We start from the raw sequence: 17,849 nt of genomic DNA, 5'->3' as shown, positions 1-17,849 counted from the left end.
TCCTCATCATTAGCCATTTTGGAAATGTAAATCAAAACCACAATGAAATTCTATTTCTCACCACTAGAATAACTCCTATTAAACAAAACAAAACATTACAACTGTTGGGGAGGATGGGGAGAAATAGGAACAGTCATTCATCGTTGGTAGAAATGTAAAGTGCAGCCACTGTGGAAGACAGTTTGGTGGTTCCCCAGAAAGTTAAGTATAGAATTACCAGTATGACCTGGCAATCTCCATATTTCTTAAATGTATATAAAAAATTGCTTCTATAGTTGAATCATTTTTTAAGCCTATTTAATTCATTTTAAAAAAATCATGAAAATTTTATATAGTTACTTGATAAACTAAAAATGACTAGTTGCAGTTATCCATATCTTATGTTTTATGATTGCTAAAAAGATGTAAATAGACTGTTACTTGGCTTACAGTTTTTCTTCCTTGAATTTCATAATAATTTTTAAATTAAATGCTCTAAATTTATGTATTAGGTTTGATGAGTGTGTTATTATATACCCATCAATTTTATCTACTGATTAAAAGATTCAGTCAAAATTTTAGAATCAGAGTTTTCTGATATGCTGAGTTTTAAAAATTAGCATAGTACTTTATCTGCTAGAGCACTCCTTTGCCATGTGTAGATACAGAGAGAAGCAAGGTGGAGATGGCCTTAAGTATTCTTTCAAAAGGCAAACTTAACTTTATATTTTGGGAGTATTTTCCCATCAAACTCCCAAACCTCCTCTGAAAATATCCTGCCTAACACATTTTTTGATATTTTATTCTAGTTCTTTTCCTTGGGGAGTGAAGAAGAGAATACTTTTCTAGCTGTTACTCCTGAGCAAATAGAGAGAAAAACCTGCATCCCTAAGGTAAAATTTCTGAAGAATATTGATTTTTCTAAACCGTTTGTTTTCCTGCCATTTTCTCCACAAATATCTGAGTTTTCATAGACAGAAGTTTAGTGAACATAATGAATTACCCTGATTTTCAGAACAAGAGAAACTCTTTAATGACTCTTATCCCCTTTTTTTTGTTCTTGCGCCTTCCCTCTACTAATGATGAACTAATAATGCAATATATGTGGTATCCATAAATAGATATACAAGGGTGGACACAAAGCTATGTAAAGTACAATTTATGAATGTTTCGTGAAGAACAAAATGAATGCCTTCGTAGTCTAACTTATATAGTCTGCTCACCACTTCTACTTCTGACTGAATATATAAAAGAACGTGTAATCTCAAGCTCTAAGTAGTACTACCTTTTTCACCTCAAAAAGTGATAGAAACAATAGCACACAGATGGGTCGTTTTTTCACATTGTGATCACTACCAAAGTTCAGCAGATCACTGGAAGAGATCTATATAGCAGCGCAGAACATAAGGCACCTGTTTGCTGGTGGGAAATGTGTATTCCCTATCAATCAGAAATATGCAGTCTTTAACAGTTGAGAATTTTGAGAAATTTCTTTCTGAAATATGTATGTTTTTAAATCCAGAAGAATATTTTCAATAAAAGTCTCATATAAGGATCATTTTGGGTTTCACTTTTTTTCAAATGTGTGATTTAGAATCACAAATGTGTTATTTAGAGTATGCATAAGAGTATATTCAGATTATATATTATTGTAATTTTGGTAGTTCATCAGTTGGAAACAAATTAATCCTTTATGTACATTCCTTTGGCTGAATTACCCATCTTATTTTTCCACATTTTGGGTATGCTTTGTCACCTAGTGTGGAGAAAAAATCCTAGAATCCTCAAGGGGGCAGCAGAGAAAACCATTCAAACTTGAAAGCAGACCAAGTCTGAGGGGATGCAAGAACCTCTTCAAGGTCATGTCTGCACTGCAGTCATACTCTTACAGCTTTTTCTTTCAATGCAATAGGATATCAGGTCTTACACTGGGAGATAGGGAGTCCACCATCCATCTTGCATTAAGCCTGATATTTTGCAGAACTCTTAGGGGAAGGAAAACATTTCCTGCATTACCTCCCTTTCTTCCCTTCCTATAATCTGATATTTATTGATTGCTTCCTATAGGAAGCAAAGCACTGTGTTATAAGCAGGTAATACTTAGATGAAACAAAAAGGTCTCTGCATTCAATGAGCTTATAGTACAGTGAATATACAGAAAAAAAGAGACTTAATTGAAGTACAATGTAATAAGCCTACAAAAGAAAGTCTGTATAAGAAGTAGATTGAAAACTTAGAGAAGGGAAAAATTAAGTCTTTCTGGCTTGATTAGCCCATTATTACTTTATGCATCCTTATGTTCATAATAAAAAAATTTGTACTTATTAATGTTGAACTTTGATGCAATTAGATCAGTGCACTTTAAATTAGTTACTCCTAGAATAAGTTTTAGGATAATAGGAACATTTCCTGGTTTTCAGCATTATCCCCTTGGTAATTATGTATATGAGATAATATTTAATAGCTGAATTATGTATTATTTTCTATAAACACATTATAAATATATACATACATACTTATATACTTACAGCATTCTCATTTTTAATAATTTACCTGTAGCCTGTTGAGTTTCAAGGGCACCAAGTGAAAGGATCAGCTACTAGTGGTGTGATGATCAGAGGACACAGCTCACAGCCAGGGTACAGTCAGTTTCCAGAAAGCAATAAGTGTGAAAACTCCACAACAGACATTTGTTTATTGACATCTAAATTGCCTGGCATTTGTAGGCAGATTGACTTCTTACAGGTAAATATTCTTATTGTTGCATCTTGCTGTATCATTTCTTTATGTCAATATCAAATTTTGTAATATAGAGAATATAATTAGTGAAATCATTATACAGTTATAAAGTTAAAAAGGAGTTCAATAATTAATAAGAAATGGAATGAAATCAAATGCAATAAGAAAAATATTTTATTTGAAGTATTATCTCTTTTAGATCAGGAATTAAAAGGATACCTTTTCTTTTCAGAAGAGACTAGGAATTCATGACATGAGCAGATAGGCAAATTACATATAGAAAATACTCATCTGTTTATCAGCTAGTAGATTTTTTTTCTTCTAATAATTCCTGAGACCCCATTTATGTATTTTTTCTTTTGTTGTTTGTGCTTTGAGGATAGTCTAAGAAACAAACCATTGCCTAACACAGTGTTCCAAAGATGCTTCCCTTTGTTTTCTTCTAGTTTTATAGTTCTGGTTCTTATATTTAGGTTTTTGATCCATTTTGAGTTGATTTGTATATACAGTGTGAGGTAGGGGTCCCTTTTCATTCTTTTGCATATGACTACCCAGTTTCCCAGTATATTTGATGAAGATACTATTCTTTCCTACTTTGGTGGACTTGGCAATCTTGTGAAAAATCAATTGCTCATAGAGGTAAGGTTTTATTTCAAACTCTCAGTTGATGTTCTTGTGCTAACACCATGCCATTTTGACTACTGTGGCTTTGTAATAAGTTTATACACTTTATCAAAAAATTAAAAAAATTAAAACAACACAAAGGAATCAGAAAAACAAATAAACTAAAATAACTACATTGCTTCCAACATGTTTCAACCATACCCCCAAAAAATTAACAAATCACAGTCATTCCTGAGCCTCCCCATAACATTAAGATTACACTCCATATCTTATCTGTTATGATTAGATTATCGTTACCCCTTCACTAGTTGCTGTCTATCTCTAGGTCCCCTACATTCTACAAAATAAAATATCTATTTTCCATTTTTCACAGAGTTCACATTGGTGGTAACATACAATATCTCTTTTTTGTGCCTGGCTTATTTCACTCAGCATTATGTCTTCAAGGTTCATCCATGTTGCCATATGTTTCACAGCCTCGTTCCTTCTTACTGCTGCGTAGTATTCCATCGTGTGTATATACCACATTTTGTTTACCCAGTCATCTTTTGAAAGACATTTGGATTGTTTCCATCTCTGGGCAACTGTGAATAATGTCGCTATCATTGTGCAAATATCTGTTCATGTCACTGCTTTCAGATCTGGGTATATACCAAGAAGTGAAATTGCTGGATTGAAGGGTAACTAGTTTTCTGAGGAACTGCCAGATTGTCTTCCAGAGTGGCTGTACCATTATACAGTCCCACCAGCAATGAATGAGAGTTCCAATTTCTCCACATCTTCTCCAGCATTTGTATTTCCTATTTGTTTAATGGCAGCCATTCTAATTGGTGTGAGGTGATATCTTATTGTAGTCTTAATTTGAATCTCCCTAATAACTAGTTAACATGAACATTTTTTCATGTGTTTTTTAGTCATTTGTATTTCCTCTTCAGAGAACTGTCTTTTCATATCTCTTGCTCATTTTATAATTGGATTGTTTGTTCTATTGTGATTGAGTTGTAGAATTTCTTTATGTATGCAAAATATCAGTCTTTTATCAGATACATGGTTTCCAAATATTTTCTCCCATTGAGTTGGCTGCCTCTTCACCTATTTGACAAATTCCTTTTAGGTACAGAGGCTTTTAAACAAGAAAAAAAAAAGAAAAAAGAAAAAAATATATATATAAAATGCAATTTTATTGAGATATATTCACATAACACACTCCTTCAAAGTGTATAATCAGTTGTTCATGGTATCATCATATAGTTGTGCATTCATCACCACAGTCAGTCTTTGAATATTTTCATCACTCCAAAAATTAAAGTGAAAATTAGAATAAAAAAGAACATCCAAAACATTCTATTCCCCTCCTCCCCCATTGTTCATTTGCTTTTTTTCACACTCATTCATTGTTTTTTTAACTTTATCAAAAAATTAAAAAAACAATAAGAAAACATTTCAAACAAAACAAAAAAAGGAATAAGAAAAAACAAATAACCTAAAATAACTCCATTGCTTCCAACATGTTCCTACCCTACCCCAAGAAAATAAAAAAACTATAACCCAACAAAGGAATAAGAAAAACAAATAACCTAAAATAACTACATTTCTGCGAACTTGTCCCTACCATACTCCCAGAAGTTAACAAACCATAGTTGTTCCTAAGCCATTCCCATAACATTAAGTTTACCCTCCGTGACTTACCTGTTCTTATTAGATTATCATTCCCTCTTCACTATTTGCTATCTATCCCTAGGTCCCCTACATTCTACAATATAAACCATTTATTTTACATTTTTCACAGAGTTCACATTAGTGGTAACATACAGTATCTCTCTTTTTGTGCCTTGCTTATTTCACTCAGCATTATGTCTTCAAGGTTCATCCATGTTGTCATATATTTCATGACTTCGCTCCTTCTTATTGTTGTGTATAATTCCATCATGTGTATACACCACATTTTGTTTATCCACTCATCTGTTGAAAGACATTTGGATTGTTTCCTTCTCTTGGCAATTGTGAATATTGCTGCTGTGACCATTGGTGCGCAAATATCTGTTTGTGTCACTGCTTTCAGATCTTCCGGGTATATACCGCAAAGTGAAATTGCTGAATCAAAGGGTAGCCTCTATATCTAGTTTCCTAAGGGACCACCAGACTGGCTTCTAGAGTGGCTGTACCATTATAAGTCCCACCAGCAACGAATAAGAGTTCCAGTTTCTCCACATCCTGTCCAGTATTTGTAGCTTCCTGTTTGTTTAATGGCAGCCAATCTAATTGGTGTGAGATGATGTCTCCTTGTGGTCTTAATTTGCATCTCTCTCATAACTAGTGAACATGAACATTTTTTCATGTGTTTTTTGTCCATTTGTATTTCCTCTTCAGAGAACTATCTTTTCATATCTTTTACCCATTTTATAATTGGGCTGTTTGTACTACTGTCGTTGAGTTGTAGGATTTCTTTGTATATGTAACATATCAGTCTTTTGTCAGATATATGGCTTCCAAATATTTTTTTCCCATTAAGTTGGCTTCCTCTTCACCTTTTTGACAAATTCCCTTGAGGGACAGAAGCTTTTAATTTTGAGGAGTTCCTGTTTATCTATTTTTTCTTTTGTTGCTCTTTTGTTGTTCTTCTAGGAGTTTTATGGTACTGCCTCTTACATCAAGGTCTTTAATCCATTTTGAGTTAATTTTTGTGTAGGGTGTGAGGTAGGGGTCTTCTTTCATTCTTTGGATATAGTTATCCAGCTCTCCCAGCCTCATTTGTTGAATAGACTGTTACGTCCCAGTTCAGTGGGTTTGGGGGACTTATCAAAGATCAGTCGACCATAGATCTGGGGGTATATCTCCAAATTCTCACTTTGATTCCATTGATCAATATGTCTGCCTTTGTGCCAGTACCATGCTGTTTTGTGGCTTTGTAGTAAGAAGCTTCAAAGTCATGGAGTGTAAGGCTATGTAAATGTTGCTCTGTAAATGACTATGAAAATGGGTATGTAAAGTTGCTATGTAAATGGGTTCTTTTTAAAATGTTAACATGGATTTTCGTATTTCTTTTTTAGAATGTTTTTAGCAATTCGAAACATCTTTCCCTTCCAAATAAATTTGATAACTAGCTAGCTTTTCCAAGTCTGCGGAGTAGGTTGTTGGAATTTTGATTGGAATTGCATTGAATCTGTAGATGAGTTTAGGTAGAATTGACATCTTAATGACATTTAGCCTTCCTATCCTTGAACACGGAATATTTTTCCATCTTATAAGTAAGTCCCCTTCTATTTCTTTTAGTAAAGTTATGTAATTTTCTATGTGTAGGTCTTTACATCTTTGGTTAAGTTTATTCCTAGGTACTTGATTTTTTTAGTTGCTATTGAGAATGGAATCTTTTTTAAGTGTCTCTTCAGTTAGGTCATTTCTAGTGTATAGGAAAATTACTGACTTATGTGCATTAATCTTATATCCTGCTACTTATTAAGTTTTACTTTCAGGAAGAGTGAGTCTTTCAACTTTGTTCATTTTCAAGATGGCTTTTGCTATTCGGGGCCCCTTAAATTCCCATGTAAATTTGATGATTGGCTTTCCAGTTCTGCAAAGAAGGCTGCTGGAATTTTGATTGGGATTGCGTTGGGTCCATAATTGTTTTGGGTATACTTGACATCTTAAGAATATTTAGTCTTCCAGTCCATGAATATGGACTATCCTTCCATTTACGTAGGTCTTCTTTGATTTCTTTTAGCAATGTTTCGTAGTGTTCTCTGTTCAAGTTCTTTACTTCCCTGCCCTAGATTTATTCCTAGATATTTGATTCTTTTAGTTGCTATGTAAATGGCTTTTTTTAAAATGTTGACATAGGTTTTATTTTGATGAAGGTGACTTTATGAAAACATAGTCACAATATATTTTGCATGTATGAAATGTTTTATAATTTAAAATCTATAAAAAAAATTCAGCTCCTTGGACACACATACACACACACACACGCGCGCGCGTATTTTTTTTCATTTCTTGTGTTTCGGATGTGTTTTTTTTTTTAATGCAATTTTATTGAAATATAATCACATAATACACAATCATTTAAAGTGTACAATCAGTTGTTCACAGTACGTCATATAGTTGTGCGTTCATACCACAATCGAACTTTGAAGTTTCATTACTTCCAAAAATAAAATGAAAATTAAAATAAAAAAGAATATCTTTTCCCCCCGTTGTTCATTTACTTTTTTTTAATACCCATTAATTGAGATGTAGTCACACACCCTACAGTCATCTACAGCATACAGTCATTCACAGCACCATCATACAGTTGTGCATTCATTACCAGAATCAATTTTTGAACCTTTTCCTTACTCCAAAATAAAAATAAAAGCAAAAAAGAACACCTAAATTTTTCCATCCCCTCCATCCCACCCTATTCTTCATCTAATTTTTGTCCCGATTTTTGCACTCATCTGTCCATATACTGGATAAAACGAATGCGAGACACAAGGTTTTCAGTCATGCAGTTACACTATGCAGTCTATGTAGTTAAACAATCGTCTTCAAGAATCAAGGTCACTGGGTTGCAGTTTGACAACTTCAGGTATTTCCCTCTAGCCATTCCAACACACTAAAGACTTAAAGGTGATATCTGTATAGCACATAGGAATATCCTCCAGAGTGACCTCTCGACTCCATTTGAAATCTCTCAGCCACTGGAACCCTACTTTGCTTTATCTCTGTTCCACTTTTTGGTCAAGAAGATCCTCTCAATTCCACAGACCAGGCTCGTCTCCAGGAATCGTTTCCTGCATTGTCAGGGGGATTCACACCCCTGGGAGTCACGTCCCACCTAGTGGGGAGGGTAGTGAGTTCACTTGCCGAGTGAGGAGGGTACATATGAGCAACAAAGAGGCTCTCTATGGGGTGGGGGTGGGGGTGGGGGGACACTACTAGACACAATTATAAGTGGGCTTAGCCTCTCCCTTGCAGCAAATAGCTTCACAAGGGAAGGCCCCCAGATCGCAGGCTTGGCCCACTAAATTGGCAGTCTTCCATGTTTGCAGGAAAATCAGCAATAGCCCAGGTGGGGAAGTACAACACTTCCTCATTTCTCCCCAGATTCTTGGAGGGACCCGCCATTATACTTACACTCTCTGCCTATATCACTCTGGGATGTGTCAGGATTTCACCCCAGCCTGTTATGTAAATGGCTTTTTAAAAATTTCTTCTTCAGATTCTTCACTGCTACTGTATGAGACATTACTGATTTTTGCACATTGAGCTTGTACCATGCCACCTTACTGAATTTATTAGCCCTATTAGTTTTATTCTGGATTTTTCAGGATTTTCTGTATATAAGATTATGTCATTTGCACTAGGTAAAGTTTTACTTTTTCTTTTCTAATCTTTGATTTTTTTTTTTTAATTAGAGAAGTTGTGGGTTTATAGAACAATCTTGCTCAAAATACAGGATTCCCACACACTACTCCACCATAGGCACCTTCTTCTTTTCCAATCTAGATGTCTTTTAATTCTTTCTCCTCCCTGATTGCTCTGTCTAGAACTTCCGCTACAGTGTTGAGTAATAGTGGTGACAGTGGGCATCCCTGTCTTGTTCCTGATCTTAGAGAGAGAGAAAGTTTTCAGTATTATGTTAGCTGTGGGTTTTTCATATATGCCCTTTATCACGTTGAGGAAGTTTCCTTCTGTGTCTAGTTTTCTATGTGATTTTATCAAGAATGGTGCTGGTATTTGTCAAATGCCTTTTCTGCATCAATTGGGAAGATTACATGTTTGTTTTTTCCTTCATTTTGTTACTGTGGTGTGTTACATTAATTTGATTTTTTTTTCTTTTTCTTTTTTATGTTAACCACCCTTGCATACCTAGGATAAATCCCACTTTGTCACAGCATATAATTCTTTTAATGTGCTGTTGGATTCTGTTTGCTAGTATTTTGTTGAGGATTTTTGCATTCATATTCATGAGAGATATTAGTGTGTAATTTTCTGTTCTTGTGGTATCTTTATCTGGTTTTGGTATGAGGGTGATGTTGGAATCATTGACTGAATCAGGGATTGTTTCCCCCTCTTCAATTTTGTTGGAAGAGTTTGAACAGGATTTTCCTGTTCTTGGAATGTTTGGTAAAATTCGCGTGGGAAGCTGCCTCATCCTGGCCTTTTTTGTTGTTGTTGGGAGGTTTTTGATTACTGATTGAATTTCTTTATTGGGTTATTGACATATGCTGTTTCTTCTTGACGTAGTGTAGACATTTTGCATTTTCCATAAGTTGTCTATTTTATCTAGGTTATCTAATTTGTTGGTATACAGGTGTTCATACTATCCTCTTATAACCCTTTTTATTTCTGTGGGGTTAATAATAATGTTCTCCCCCCCCCTTTCATTTCTGATTTTTGTTATTTGTATCCTCTCTTTTTGTTTTTATAGTCTAGCTAAAGGTTTGTCAATTTTATTGATCTTTTCAAAGAAGTAACTTCATTTTGTTCATTCAATTATTTTTTAAGTCTTTATTTCATTTATCTCTAATCTTTGTTATTTCCTTCCTTCTGGTCGCTTTGGGTTTAGTTTGGTCTTCTTTTGCTATTTCTTCCAGTTTTGAGGTTAGGGCTTTGATTTGAGATCTTTCTTTCTTTATAATGTAATCATTTAAGACTATAAATTTCCCTCTCAGCACTACATTTGCTGTATCCCGTAAGTTTTGGTATGTTGTGTTTTCATTTTTATTCACACCAGAATATTTCCTCATTTCCCTTGTGATTTCTTCTTTGACTCATTGGTTGTTTAATATATGTTGTTTAATTTCCATGTATATGTGAATTTTCCATTACTCCCTCTGTTATTGATTTCTATCTTCATTTCCCTGTGGACAGAGAAGATACATTGTATGGTTTCAATATTTTAAATTTATTGAGACTTGTTTTATGACCTAACGTATGGTCTGTGCTAAAGAATGACCCATGTGCATTAGAGAAGTATGTGATGTGTATTCTGCTGCTCTTGGGTGAAATGTTCTGTAAATGTCTGTTAGATCTAGTTGGTTTAGAGTTTTGCTCAAGTCTTTATTTCTTTGTTGATCTTCTGTCTCTATGTTTTATTCATTATTGAAAATGGTGTTTGACATCTACTATTAATGTAAAATCATCTGTTTCTCCTTTCAGATTTGTCAATATTTGCTTCACCTGTTTTGGGGTCTCTACCATTTAATGGCTGTATATTTATAATTTTGTCTTGTTGTATTGACCCCTTTATCAGTATAGTGACTTTATTTGTCCATCATAACAGTTTTTGACTTAAAGCCTGCTTTATCTGATATTAGTAATAGCCACCCTGAGAGTCTTTGGTTACTATTTGCATGGTATATATATTTTTTTACATATTTTCTCTTTTAATCTACTTGTGCCTTTGATTTTAAGGGGAGTCTCTTAATTGGGTCATGCTTTTTTATCCATTCTGTCAATCACTGCCATTTGACTAGAGCATTTAATTCATTTTCTTTTAAAGTGACTGCCAATAACACAGAACTTCCTTGTATATTTTCCCATTTGGTCTTTGTAAGTCTTATACCTTTGTGTTTCTAAGTTCTTCCGTTATTGCCTACTGTCGTATTTATTTGATTGTTTATAGCATAATATTTTTTGTCCCTTCTCGTAACCTTCTGTATATATTATTCATGTTATTTCTTTGGCTTATTATGGGGCTGAGATTTAACATCCTAAATCTATTACAGTCATATTTGTTTTGACACCAACTTAACTTTTATAGCATACACATATGCTGTTCCTATACCTCTTCTTCCCCCCCACCTTTTTGTTGTACTTGTTACAAATTATATTTTTATATATGTCCCAAACCATAGATTCATCATTACTTTTTATGAGTTTTCGTTTTAGAACCTATAATAAGTAAATTAGTAGTTATATATCCCCCCCCAAAAAAAAGAAATTCAGTTGTGCTGGCATTTATAATTACCCATATGGTTACATTTACCAGAGATATTTATTTCTTTATGTTGCTTTGATCTACTGTCCAGTGCCCTTTACTTTCAGTCTGAAGAATTCACGTTAGCATTGCTTATAGTGCAGGTCTACTGGAGACGAACTCCCTCAGTTTGTTTATCTGGGAATATCTTAATCTCTCCCTTATTTTTTATTTAAATGCAATTTTATTGAGATACATTCACATACCATATGGTCATCTGAAGTGTATAGTCAGTTGTTCACACACAGTATCATCATATAGTTGTGCATTGATCAGCACAATTTTTGAACATTTTCATTCCTCCAAAAAATAAAAATAAAAATAAGAATAAAAGTAAAAGTAAAAAGGAGCACCCAAAACATCTCATTCCCTCCTCCCCCTGCTATTCATTTACTTTTTGTCCCCATTTTTCTACTCATCTGTCCATACACTGGGTAAAGGGAATGTGAGCCACAAGGTTTTCACAGTCACATGGTCACACTGAGTAAGCTATATAGTTATACAATCATCTTCAAGAATCAAGGATACTGGGTCGCAGTTCAGCAGTTTCAGATATTTCCTTCTAGCTATTCCAATATATGAGAAAATGCAAAGGTATATCTATATAATGCATAAGAGTAACCTCCAGAATGACCTCTCCACTCTATTTGAGATCTCTCAACCACTGAAACTTTATTTTGTTTCATTTCTCTTCCCCCTTTTGGTCAAGAAGATTTTCTCAATCTCAGGATGCTGGGTCCAAGTTCATCCCTGGGAGTCATCTCCCACGTTGCCAGAGAGATTTACACCCCTGGGAGTCATGTCCCACATAGGGGGAGGGTAGTGAGTTCACCTGCTGCATGGGCTTAGAGAGAGAGAGAAAAAGAGGGCCTCAGCTGAGCAACAGAGAGGTTTTCTGGGGGGAACTCTTAAACACAATTATAAGTAGGCTTAGTCTCTCCTTTGCAGTAACAAACTTCATAAGGGTAAGCCCCAAGATTGAGGACTCATCCTACTAAATTGTTAGTCCTCAGTGTTTGTGAGAATAAACCCACGTGGGGAAGTCCAATATTTCTGCATTTTCCCCCAGTTCCTACAAATATATTTTTATTCTCTGTGCAAATTACTTTGGGATGTCTCAGGATTTCACACTAACCTGTACAAGCCTACCTACCAGATCTCACTTCCTAGTCAAAGTTCCATGTAATTATGGAGTTTGAATAAACTGACAATATTTAGTGTGTTGCAAAAAATATGGAACCTGTACCAAATAAACATCTCTTCCCTTGGTCTCACTCAGAAGTTGAAGTTTTAAAACACAGTCAATATCATCCTTTACCCTTTGGCCTGATTTGTCTTAGTCCTAACCAGATCAGCTTTTTCATGTCTCTAATTGAAGTCTGGTCTCTTTTTCAGCTGTTTTAACAGTTTCTGTATGAGGTAATACGGACATTCATAGCTGCCGAGCTCTAGCTCTGAGTTTCAGGAGTCGCACAGATAGCCAAAGTTCCAGAGACTGACCAGGTTATATACAAAAAGCTCAGCATCTCAGAATTTAGAGATAACCATTACAACTCAGAAATAGATGTGAGTGCTGTAAGAACTTAAAACTCAAAATCTAGGGATCATTACAGTAAATAAGTGTTCCCTTGATAAGCTGTGCGCTGAGATTCAATTCTCAGAGTACAAACTCATATTTAAATGATCATTTTATGAACAGTGTAACTATATTTGCACATGCACAGTCAAGGACAACTGTGTCATAACTGCGTCCTAGAAATGTATAAACACATCACTTGTAAGGCACTTCTCTGTTTCAGTAACATTAAGATGTAAAAAAAATGTGAATCTCATGAATTGATGAAACATCGTGTACTCTGCTTTCCCTGAATAAAACTGGCCTCATACCTGTTTATTTCTGTTCATTTCTATTGGTTAAATTTATAACCATAAACTGTATGTATATGTGAGTATGTGTTTACTAAATAAAGTGCTAAATAAATCTTTGTATTCCAGGTCCCAGATAAAGAAAACTTTGCAAAAGATACTGGCTTTAATATTGAAGACAATTTTCAAGTGATAGCTGAGTCTGATAAGGAATCAATTGACAATTATTGTAAGTAAATTGTGAATAGAGCATAATATTTAAAAGTTATTTGGCATTGAACAAAGTGTCATGTAAACATCCCTGCTTTTTTCCCCACAACTATTTTAGGTTTCCCTTCTAGAGATCTAGAACATTCATATTTTGATTATAATTTTGAATCAACAGAGAAGACTTCATTGGAAGCAAATAAGGTATAATATTAAAAATGTTTTAATAGTTGGAGGAGGAAAAACTTTTTTGTAGACTTACAAGAAATGAGTCTATTAAAAACTAAAAAGATAAAATTCTTAAGACTGGAAGATATTTTGATTATTGCAATATGAAATGAAATGAGAGGCATACATATTAGAAAAGAAGAAATAAAATTAGAAGGATCAATTAAAGTTAGAAGTTTAAGAAGAATTTAATAAATGAACTAAATAGTAAGAATAAGGTAAACACGAAAAATAAGTAGATTTCCCAAACCAGTTAGAAAATACAATAGAAAAAGAATTCCAACAATAGTAACAAATGATATAAAATGACTAGGCATAATCTTAATTAGAAATGTGCTAGATATATATGAAATAGGCCATGAAATTTTACTGCATGCTATAAAATTCATGAATAGAAGTTCCACAAGTATTTCTTAAATGCCTTCTCTATATGAGGAATTTGTAAGGACTTTTGTATAGAGTGGTAAACAAAACAAGTATTCTCTCTTTCCTTAAAGACTATAAAAGCCAGCAACAGAAGAGAGGTGTTAATTAAGAAAAACAAACAAATAAATAAACTGAGATAAATTTTGTCAGAAAAGCTGTTAAAGTGCTCTGAAGTAATAGGAAGATCTACTTTTGAATGCTTGAGTAAGGATTGCTTGACCAGCTATGGTCAAGAGTGGGGGCAAGAACACGGCAGGCAAAAGAAACAGCAAGTGTAAATACCCTGGGTTGAAAAAGAGTTGGGTGTGTTGGAGGAAGTGAAAGAATGTCAAGGTGGCTGAATTGTAGTGAATGAAAGGTAAAGTGGAAATTAAGTGAGGTTAAAAAGGTGAGCAAGATCAGACCTGCAGAGTCTTACAGTCAGATGAAGAACTTTGGTTTTATCCAGCATGCCACTGAGAATCACTGAAAGGTTTTCAGCAGAAACTGACATTATTTAATTTATATTTTAAAAATATTTTTCTGGCTGCTATGTGGATAACGGATTGGATGGGTCCTGTTGTGGAAGAGGGAAACCAGTTAAGAGGACCAATGGTGATGTGATGACTTGAACTAGGGATTGTGGCCGTGAAAGTATAGAGGAGTTGATAAATAGGTTTAAGATATATTTTGCAGGTGGAAGCATGGATGTTGCTGGATTGGATGTGGGGGGTAGGGTGCAGGAAAGGGAGGAAAAAGACTTATTGTTTTCACTGAGTAAGGTAGGGAAGGAACGTGTTTGGTGATTTTATAAGTATAGGTAAGGAACACTTGGGAAATACTCAAGTAGAAATGTTAAGTGAGAAGTTGGATGCATGGGTCCAATTTGAGAAAAAGATTGCAATCATTTGAACTTAGGAAAGTTTAAAGCAATGAGAACGGATGGGTTCATTTAGGGAGAGTATAAAGAAGAGCTCTACATTGAGCCCTAACAAATTCCAGCAGTGAAGTTTTGGGAGAGAGGAGGAACTGGCAAAGGACTCTGAGAAGGGACTATGAAACCGACAGAATCTGATATCATATAAGCTGAGAGTAAACAGTGTTCAAGAAACAGGTTGAAGAGGATTATGTCAGTTGTTGAGCGGTCTAGTAGATTAGGACAGAAGCATGTCTGTTTCATTTGGCAACTTGGAAGTCATTGGACCTTGACAAGAGCAGTTTCAGTGAAATAGGGTAGAATTCAGTTTAGAGTAGGTTTTTTGCCTATTTAGAGTGAATGAGAGAAAAGAGAATGGAGAAAAAGTGGACACTTCTTATAAAGATTAGGATATTCAATCAATCAGTCAGTCACTCATTCAGCAAATATTTCTTGACCACCTACAGTATGTTGCACTATTCTAGGTGCTGGGTGTAGGATTATGAATGAAACAGGCAAAGTCCAGCCCTCATGCAGCTTACATTCTTGTGAAGGGAGACAGACAAACAAATAAGTATACAGTACCTCAAAGGGTTTTAAGTGCTACAGAGAATAATAAAGCTGAGTAAGGGGAGGGAGTGCAGATGGTATAGATTAAGGTAAGCCTTTTCTGATAAGATGACATTGGAGTGGAGATCTGAATGAAGAGAGGAAGAGAGCCATGAAGATATCTGTAGGAAGAGCATTCCAAGCACAGGGAATTACAAGTGCAAAGGTTCTTTTTTTTTTAAAATACAACTTTACTGAGATATATTCACAAACCATGTAATCTATGCAAAGTTTACAACCAATGGCTCACAGTATCATCACATAGTTGTGCATTCATCACCACAATCAATTTTAGAACATTTTCATTACCCCAACAACTTTAACAATAAAAAAGGAAACCCAAGACATCTTATACCTCTTATCCCCTCTATTGTTATTTTTTTGTCTTTATTTTATTACTCATCTAGCCATATACTGGACAAAGGGAGTGTCAGTCACAAGGTTTTTATAGTCACGTGGTTTACAGCGATAGTTATACAAGTATTGTCAAAGATCAAGGCTACTGAATTACAGATCAACAATTTCATGTATTTCCTTGTAGATATTCTAATACACTAGAAACTAAAAAGGAATATATCTATATAATGAGTCAGTAGTCATAATCATTTGTTAAATCCTAGTTTCTCAGTTACACTTCCTCTCATTTTATCATTCAATCTTCAGGGATATCTGAGCAATGACCTTTTTAACTTCTTCATGCTGGAAAGAGGTATTGATCTTATAGGGTTGAGGAATGAAACTGGTTGATGTTCTTGGAGAGACTGGTACCTCTGGGTTTCAGGGCTTATCTGGCATAGGAACAATCTGGAGGCCTTAAGTTTCTGAAAAAATAAACTTACTAAAAAAAACTTTTATAGAGTCTTAGATAGAGCCCAGGGTATTCTTAAGGGCTTTCAGGAATACTGTTGGTTGGGGCTTGGCATACTATGGCAATCAAGTGCGAAGGTTTTGAGGTGGGAGAATGGCAATCAATTTGTAGAACAGCCAGGAGGCTGCTTCGGAGTGAATGAGTGAGTGAAGGGGAAAATGGTAGGAAGTGAGGTCAAAGAAAAGGTAAAGTACTTGATTATGCAGGGCCATATAAGACATTGTGAGAACCTTCTTGTACTTTGAGAGAAACTGGGAACCATTGGAGTGTTTTGATCAGAGGAGTAAAATGATTGAACTTACATTTTAGGCAGAGCTCTGGCAAGTTTGTGGAGAATGTACTAGGGGAACAGGGTAGACTACTCAGTAAGTATTGCCTATTACTGTTATTTTTATTGAAGAGGGAATACAATCTAGACTGCCTAGGTTTGATGCCCAACTGCTGCTTTTCAACTGGGTGAATTTAAGCAAGTTTAACTGCTTAACTGCTCTTTTTCTCAGTTTCCTCAGTTGAGGATAATAATAGCAACCACTTCAGAAGGTTGTAATTAAGGATCAAATAAGTTAAAAATATAAAGTATGTAGAACAATACCTGGCACATAGTAAAAACTCAATAATGTAGTAAAAATACTATGATGGTGATGGATTGTATTGTAATTTCCCATTTGTTTGTTTGTCTCTTTCACTAGACTGAACCTCTGGAGTTGCAGGGACCGTGAATATTCATCTTCACATCCTTAGCTCTAGAAAAGCACCCGAGCCAAACAATAACATATTTTAAAATATATCTATAAACATTTAATCTTTAATGTCATTCACTAAAAAAACAAAAACAAAAATCAACAAAACCATACACATGCACATTCATTTTAACAAGTTCAAACCATTTTGAAGAGTTACAAAATTAAAAGTAAAAGAACACTTTCTCCCTAATCCCAATTTCATTAGAAACCATTCTTAACAGTTTGGTGATTATTCTTCTAAACTTTTATACTTTTATTCTATGCTTATACAACTATGTATATATATATATATGTATACAATGTGATCATCGTATTATGTTTTTAAGGTGACTAATTTCTGGAAGAAGCAGCAGCAAAATTAAATGTTGTTTTAAGGACAATAATGTAGTGATTAATATGGCTATTCAGGTCTGGGATATATCATAAAAGCCCATTCTATTTGGAAGCAATATTTTGAAGTTTAGATCAATTTTAGGTAAACCCTAGACCTAAGGACATTAGAGAAAGCTGTATAGTACTTGAGTCTGCAAGAATCAACCTTTACAGCTCCAAACCTGAGGTCTAATAATCTGGACCTCTTGGATAGGAAATTGATCTTCAGAACCAAATCCCTATAGCACAGTATTAGTCCAAATCAGAATCTGGCCCATTTCAAATAAGTCAAAAAGGTTTTATGTCCTGTATGCTACTTTCTTTTATTTTTGT

At 34.6% G+C, this 17,849-nt stretch overlaps 1 protein-coding gene across 1 annotated transcript in view; it reads left to right on the top strand.

Annotated features, from left to right (window-relative positions):
* ZGRF1 (zinc finger GRF-type containing 1) overlaps nt 1-17,849 on the top strand; it is a 139,689-nt gene that overhangs the window by 67,776 nt on the left and 54,064 nt on the right. The window contains exons 8-11 of the mRNA XM_037830485.1: nt 789-872; nt 2,539-2,724; nt 13,298-13,397; nt 13,497-13,579. Of these exons, the coding sequence (XP_037686413.1) occupies nt 789-872; nt 2,539-2,724; nt 13,298-13,397; nt 13,497-13,579 (453 nt within the window). The remainder of the gene's footprint in view (nt 1-788; nt 873-2,538; nt 2,725-13,297; nt 13,398-13,496; nt 13,580-17,849) is intronic.

Source organism: Choloepus didactylus, chromosome 3, assembly GCF_015220235.1.
Source record: "Choloepus didactylus isolate mChoDid1 chromosome 3, mChoDid1.pri, whole genome shotgun sequence".
Lineage (NCBI taxonomy): Eukaryota > Metazoa > Chordata > Mammalia > Pilosa > Megalonychidae > Choloepus > Choloepus didactylus.
Note: the sequence above shows the minus strand (reverse complement) of the source record. Positions and strands in the feature narration are given on the sequence as shown.